The 7,964-nt window shown below is 39.8% G+C and overlaps 1 protein-coding gene across 1 annotated transcript; it reads right to left on the bottom strand.

Moving 5' to 3' along the window:
- Positions 1–1,798: 1,798 nt before the first annotated feature.
- Positions 1,799–2,628, bottom strand: LOC122660060 (transcription factor HEC1-like). The gene has a single exon (XM_043855233.1). It carries the CDS (start codon positions 2,626–2,628, stop codon positions 1,852–1,854), a length of 777 nt encoding a protein of 258 aa, XP_043711168.1. The 3' UTR covers positions 1,799–1,851.
- Between the last annotated feature and the right edge of the window lie 5,336 nt (positions 2,629–7,964).

The following is a 7,964-nucleotide window of genomic DNA, read 5'->3' on the forward strand; positions in this document are numbered from 1 at the left end:
GTCCACTTGAAGCCTTGAATAGAAGATATATAGAACAACTTGTGCTGATCAGCTAGGGAAGTGATAATTTATTAAAAACTACATAAATTCATATAGTTTCAGAGGTTAAAGCAATAAGGCTTTGCAATTTGCAGTAAGTGAGGGAGAAATTAGAGACCAGCACTGACAAGGGCTTGTACGGTCAGTGTGAGGCCCAACAACACAAGTTGATACCGATCGAGCAGGCTTCTTTCAACACTCCATGTTGCTGCAATTCGACTCCTCTATTTTCACTTGCCCCTACTGGTGTGGGTGTCCCACACACAAACAAGGCGGAATGTACTGCCTTACCTCTGCCCAAGCATCTTGCCTGAGTGGGATAAGGGGATACTTTCAGCCACGCTTGTGTGTGGAGGCGCACGGCAGTATCGGACAGGCGAAAGTAAAGTGACAGGAGCCCAATATTATGTACTTGGGAATCTAAGGTTCTTTTCATTAGTCGATGAGAAGTTACACATGCCTTCTTTTATTTCTCTCTATTATTATTCAATGCTTTAGTGAGATATTTATACTGGACGATTAGTACTTGAGCAGTTGAGCTGCTTGTGGGCTATGGGTTAGCTGGATTGTCCTCCCTTGTCCCGATCGATCCTCAGTCCAGGGGTCTGGTTCAATCTAGTCCTCACTTGTCTATCATAGGAGAAACTTTTCCTTCACCGTGCGGTGGGTTCACCAATCCATCTTAAGGTTCACAAACCCTTATAATGTTTTAGTATAATTTCCAAAGTATCCTCTCGATACTCTCTCGCACCAATTCTTCAGCTTGCAACAAATGGATTCCATTCACATGGTTGAAAGAAAACTTAGTCCTTTTTAATATAAGTACTTAAAATTAGAAGAATTGAGGTGTACCCTCAAGTTGCATGAACCTTTTCTTACCTTTGATGTAATGACTTGGAAGATGATGCCTTAGATAATAATAGGTATCATCCTTCCTGGACCTTTGATTTATTTATAACCCTTGTTAAATAAATAGTGATCTCGAGGGTTTTTGAAGATTCAACATGTTTTAGAATATGAGGAAAAGAGAATCATGATCTAAGAGATATGGATTGAGAGTGAATTGTATCCGCTAGGGGGAGGAAGGTACAGGTTACACAAGGCAGAGAAGTAAACGGAGTGTCGAAAATCCAAATTCGATCCGCATTCGAATCCGTTTAGAGGTATCCGTATTCGATCAAGGAATATCCGGATCCGATCACATCCGATCAGCCAAATGCGAATGATTTACAAGCCTAGTTGTAGGAGCTGCACGGGGACACGGTACAGCATGGACTGCCACATCAGGTTGGTGAGTCGGACCTTGTAAGCAGCCTTCACGTGGTGAGTGTTGACTGCTGTGAAAAGAGAGAAGAGGTTGTTACAAACCACCGCAGGTCAGAGCTTCACGTGGAACTCCCCATGCATTTTATGACAAATCCATTTTTCTTGGATTTTCACTCGTTTCATTTTGAACATAGAGACTTGGAAATCTTTCATTTCAAGTTTATCTCAACTCTTTAAAATACAATACTCATAAACCCTTTCAATATTATCTTTCCCTTCTCATCACTACTTTCATAGATGTCTCTTTCCAAATCCATGTGAAGATCATGACAAACTTAAATCCACAGAAGCTTTTCCCCACAAGAGAGAAAGAGAAAGAGAGGGAGAATCAATGGGGCTTGGCCTATATCAATCCAGTGGAACTCTTTATTTATTTAAAAAGGAAAACAACTCAAGATCACAAAGCAAAAGATGTGAATAAGAGTTAATTTGATGTAAATAAAATGGAACAATCTATCTTCTCTTTACAATCTAATCCTTCCATCTTCAACTAAGCATCTGGGTAGGGATGAACCCTGATGCTGCAGGCTGATATGCTTTAGCCAAAGAAGAATAATTTTGATTAGAAAGTACTGAAGAAGAAGAAGTAGTAGCAGGAAACCCATTAATCCCAGATGGCCTATTTGCAGCAGCTCTCTCCAGTGATTGCACCTGGGTTTTAAGGAATTTCACATAGTGAATAGCTTCATCCAACATTGAAGCTGTATCCATCTTAGTTCCTCCAGGAACTAATCTCTGAAGAATCCTTATCCTCTCACTTATCCTCTCCCTCCTATGCCTTGCTGCAACACTCTGTGGATCCTTTGATATCTTCACATTCCTCCTCTTGGGTGGCTTCACAGATTCCGGGTCAATGTGAATCGGTTGCATTGCGGCAATTCGGAAGATCATCTCCCTCATTGCTGCCATTGAATTCTTCTTCTGTGACAGACTTACACTACCAGATAGTTCTATTTCACCGGAATTTCGTAACCACCCTGTCATGGGATTGCGAAATGCTTCTTGAGCTGCAGTGCCCATGAATGTAATGGTGGAAGGTGGATTGGGTAAAACTGATGAAGAAGAAGGCACATGTGGGTTATCAAAGATGATTGGTGAGGGTCCAATGCTGGTACCATTAGGGCATGAGAACTCCATTAAAGATGGTAATTCAGAAACTACTTCTGGGTAGAGTCCAGAGAATTCAGGGAGCTTGCCCATGTGCATCATCATCATCATCTCCACTTGATCTTCTGTTGCAGACTTTATCAGGTCTACATCCATGGAAATACAAGGAGGAAGACAAATTAAATGCTAGTGAAGCCCTGGAAGAGAAAAGGCTGAGAAGCTTAACTGAGAAACTAAGAGAAAATAGGGATGGGGAAGGTAAAGAAAAGTGAGTAGTGAAAGGTCTGAAGAGATGTATCAGAATTTTGCAGAGAAAGCAAGAGAAAAGCACTGAATCTGAGTGAGGAGAGGAGAAGATAGGAAGGAATAAAAGGAAGATGCTTAAGATTATGGGGAATCGACTGATCAATCAAATAGGAAGTCTATATATATATAACACAACTACAAGAGGTGGAGTGATCAGATATAGTATTAAATGCTTTTCCATTTCCATCCCCTTTTATGATCACAAAAAAAAAAAAAGTTGGGTTTTTTTAATCTTTTGATTTTAAACCATTTTCTCTCATAGAGTCATATATGGCCCTGGGTCTTGACCTATTGGGTCATCACCTAATTACATATCACAGAAGGTGAAGGTGAAAGTTAGAACTAATCTACAGTGTTGGGTTTTAGTCTTCTACAGTAGTTAAGGATGAAATTTTCACTTTTCATGGATCGGTAAAGAAAACCAAAACCCAAAAATTCAATCTACCAGAGAGTGGGGCTTGGTGCAACGGTAAAGGTTGTTCCATTGTGACCACCAAGTGGTCACGGGTTCAAGTTTGGAAACAGTTTCTCTGTGAAAGTAAGGGTAAGATTGCATACATTATGACCCTTAGACTCTGCAGTAGCGGGAGCCTCCTACATTGGGTACAGCCATTTTAATCTTCTGAGATGGAGCTTAAAACTCAAATGGTTTCAACGGTCCAGATCTATCAAATTGTACGGTGTAACATTGACAGCAATAACACAACTGAATGAGGGTCCAAGTCTCCCTTAAGAATTACTTTACTTTGAGACCTTTAAACCCCACACTCACATGACAGGAGTCAGAGGGTCCCTGCAGAGACTCCTTCATCCCCTTCCCCTTAGCAGACCCCTTCACAGTCCAAATGAGAAAATTGGCATACAACCTGGGCCGGTGGTGGCCGGTGCATGTCAGTGTCGGTGTCGGTGTCGATGGTGTTGGTGGTGAATGAGAACACTGGCACCCAATGTATTATTCCCCTCTCATCATCAAATTAGGTAGCGTGCAAATACTGCTGGGTTGGGACCAGCATCTCAGCTCCCTCTCATTGTCATTGTTTGGGAACGCTTTTCGAGGTGGATCAGGTGCTGCTGATGCAAACCTGCTCTCCTCCTCCTCCTCCTCCTCCTCCAGTGCTGGGATATTGCTAACGACTTACTACAGTGTTGGTGAACTACAAATCAAAGAGGACAAGCAGCTATTATTACATCCAAACAATACCTCTCAAGTCTTTACCGATTTTAATTTGATCTTCACTTCTCTTGGAAGATATCAGTCATCACCATCTTACACTATGGTCCCAAATTCTGACATGTGCGCTTAAAAAATGATGGGTCCCACTCAGACATTGAAATAGTAAAATCTAACGCTCACAAGTCTATATTGAAGGAAAAACAGAGAGATAGAGAGTAGGGCCAGGATTTGATATTATTGCAAGATCGTTGGGAGAAGATAACAATAAGGGTGATAGAGGAGTTTGGAGAAGATGACAATAAGGGTGATAGAGGAGTAGAGGACCATGCAAGCATCTCATTGGTACAATTTTAACTTAAAATGAGTAAAAGAAGTAGTTCAAAGTACAAAAGGCATCGATGGCATTTTGATAATTTTAATAAAATTTTGAATTAGAGTTTGAGCAAGTTTCCTTGCTTATTTTGGATTCTCTGTGGCCTGGGGTTGAGTGGCCAGCGTGTTGCGCTCAACCCATAGGCCGTCAAGTGGAATTAATGCCGATCCAATGGTTGGTATATGGCGACGTGTCAATTTTGAATTTTGAGCGGCAATTTTGAATTTTAAAAGGCTGTCATTCACCAACCATTGGATCGACATGACTTTCACATGGTAGTCTGGGTTGAGCGCAGCACGATAGCCGTTCAACCCTAGGCAGCAGAGGAACCAAATCTGCCATTGAAATGTATATAAAATCATCTACCACATGGACAAACCTATATACAACCAAGTGACAAATAGTGAAGCATTATACTTCAATAGCCATACTGATACCTAGAAGGACTCATTACAATAATAACCTTACAACTAATTACCACTCTCTCTCTCTCTCTCTCCTGATATAGAGTACCTAGATATACTGATACAGGGCTACCTGGGAATAAGGTGTATAAGACATGTACGTCTTTGGAGTTTAAAAACCCTTACACCCACCACTTAGAAGGCTGAAGAAGTTCGAATTTGTAGATTGGTAGTGACAGAAATAATTAAAAAGGGTGAGTTTTGGTGTGCACAGCTCTGGGGTCTAATCCAAATTGGAATTGTCTTGAAATAGGCTCAAGTCATCAACACGACAGTTTATTCTTGCACAGGTTGGGGGAGGAAGCCAAGAGAGTTGGAAGGTTTTTTCTGTATTCTAGATTAGTGTTGCAGAAAGCAGAGCAGGTAATAGTAATACCAACATAACATGAATCTTTCTCCCTCTCTTCCCACCATCCCCAATTCCCAAAATTAATAAATAATAAATAATTTTCTGAACCCAGAAGACATGAATTAAGGGACATGTTGTCAGCAAGATTAGATGAGATCTGACTGGATAAAAAAAATGCAGAAGAGAAAGACCCTATTGTGGGGGTGCGATTTAACTTTGCATTATTTCAGGAGTTCCACCTTATCTTCTCTCCCCTCCTTCTGACGCCATTTTATATCTAAATGATCAAATTTTGAAGAAAAAAACTTCCACCCACTATCAGGTTCTCTCTCTCACATTGGGAACAGCAGAAGCAGAAAATAAATATTATAATAATGTACAGGTTACTGGGTGGATTATTAAATAAATCCAGAGAGGTCCCCACATCTCTCTCTTTCTGACCTCTCCATGGATTTCATCGCTTCCACAGGGATCGTTTTCTTCTTACCCAATTGCACTGATCAACTGTCACCGTAAAACCGCATCTTTTAGATTGTTGGGTTCCACTTTATTCCTGTTTCCAGTCTCACAAGTCACAAGGACCCTTCTTTATGTCCTCTTCCTCTTTCCCACTTCTCATCCCCCCCCCCCCCCCCCCTCCTCTTCTGTTTTTTAACCATAAAAAGTGACAACAAGAGCTTTGATGCTGGAATTGACTGAGAAGCCATTGCTTCAGCTTATCCTTGTCGCTCCTGGAGGGCTGTCTCTGATTTCCAATGCTATGACAGTATAATTATAAAGAGATGTTTGTGCAAAGGTTGGAAACTTTCAAAATATTCATTTAAACACTGTCTGTTCCTAATATCAATTGTCTGCAGAAGCCTTGTTGAGACGAATTTCTTTATTACTTCACAAAAAACTCTCCCCTTTAATGGGGTAATAACAAAACTTATCCTGAACCTATTAAAAATGCTTCCAAGAGCAGATGATAGTTGGTGCAGTTTTGTCTATCTGGAACATTATCTAAAATCTGGGCCATCAATTTGAGATAAAGAGTCAATAAACATGTGCACCATTTACCTAATCTTCAGCCAACCAAGCAGAAAGAAAGGCCCTCTAAGTTGTGTATTTATTATCTCTTATCAAAGACAACATCCAAGAAGCCTAACATCAAATCGTTAAGTAACATAATCAAATTAAATTGAAAAAATCTTAAACTCAGAGCACTAAACTTCAGAAACTTACACAGAAATGCAACAAGATAATCAACCATATTGAGTAAGCAATAGAATTAAACTCTTCTGACAATTAATCTTGAATTTCCTAGTAATGTGGGCATGAAGTTTTGCTAGAGTACTGTCAGTTCTTCCAATAAAATTGGGTCTTCCTTTTAACTCTGCATATATCTGTTCCTGAAACATTCTTCATCCTAGGTGTGTATGCTTAAGCATGATAACCATATGTTAAGACCTGAATTATCCAGAAGCAATCAAAATGTCAGAGCTTCTTACAAGTGTGAAAACCTAGCTTCAGTGATGGGATTATAAAACTAAGTCAAGGAACCTGTAATGGAAAAGGGAAAATTATAGGATTCTCTACTATTGACTTCTTTGGGATGATGACCTCAATGTCAGATATCCAACAAGACACAGCAAGGAATTGTGAATACACAGTGACCCAAGATAATACAAATACTATATAATATCTAACTGATGCTTATATTTACAAGGTTTAGGTTTTGGCCATAATTGTCCTCGGATAGTGTTGAGGTTCATACACCTGGTCCAATTAACAAACAGATTATACGCAGGTTGAGAACATGTGGCACACCCAAACTATCTGATATATTAATTTTTGGGAAAATTTCACGGACACCCTTAAAAGTATTTAATATCTCAAAAACTTATCATACTTGGTCAAAATAGCAAACTTCCTCCTGATGTTAAGCAGAGTAACATCAAGGTGACCCCCAAGATAAAATGTCGATTTACCCTCTTAGTTTCACCTAAAGTAAAAAATATCGATTTTATCCTATTAATAATTTTTAGGGAAAAATTACTAGGGAAAGAAGAGATTCTTCCCATTGGAGCGCGAAGAACAGAACCGGCGATTTCTTCTCCGGCGGCCAGATCCAGGATCCAAACAAATGTTGCCTGAGAATTTTAAGGAACACCAGGTAGCACTGCTGGTTAAAGTGCAGTCATGCTGGTGTCGCAAGCATTCCAAGACCAAGTAAAGCTTTATTTCTTTCCTTCTTCTATATTGCATCTGCTCCTTCAACTGATAATCTTGTTGTTTGTACACAAGGCAATTTTTTTATTTTGGTTTACACCTTTTTAACAAAACCCCCTTTTATTTTTCTGGTTGGATTCACAAATCCAGAGCTGGTACTGATAGATGTATTTTTACTAATTTCTACATGGTGATGCAATGCCTTAGAGCCATCTGGAGGCGGTAACCTGGTTCTACTACAGATGTAAGAACTTCTTCATCAGAAGTCCGATTGAAGTGAGAAGCAGAGAAAGAGAAGAGAAAGAAGGGAAGTAGCCATTACGGCACAAAGATCAGTGTTGGTGGATGAGTTCTCTCCCCATTCTCTGCGGATTTATGTTTAAATTAGTCTGCTTGTTGAGATTAAAATACATCGAAATTATGAGAGACAACATCGTGGATTTTGGAAAAAGTGAGAGAGACACAGAGAGCGAAGGAAGACTGAGAGAATATAGTCTTTCTATACAGAGGAGGGATCAATTACAGTTCTCTCTGCAATCTGCAACATCCATTACAAGAAGATACTCAAGAAAAAAAGATCCCATTACCCATAGGAAGAGAATTAGGAAAAATTCC

This window comes from Telopea speciosissima, chromosome 4 (genome assembly GCF_018873765.1).
Source record: "Telopea speciosissima isolate NSW1024214 ecotype Mountain lineage chromosome 4, Tspe_v1, whole genome shotgun sequence".
Taxonomy (NCBI): Eukaryota; Viridiplantae; Streptophyta; class Magnoliopsida; order Proteales; family Proteaceae; genus Telopea; species Telopea speciosissima.

Excerpts from the sequence above, each read along its gene's own strand:
- LOC122660060 (XM_043855233.1), bottom strand. The coding sequence starts at position 2,628 with ATGGATGTAGACCTGATAAAGTCTGCAACAGAAGATCAAGTGGAGATG.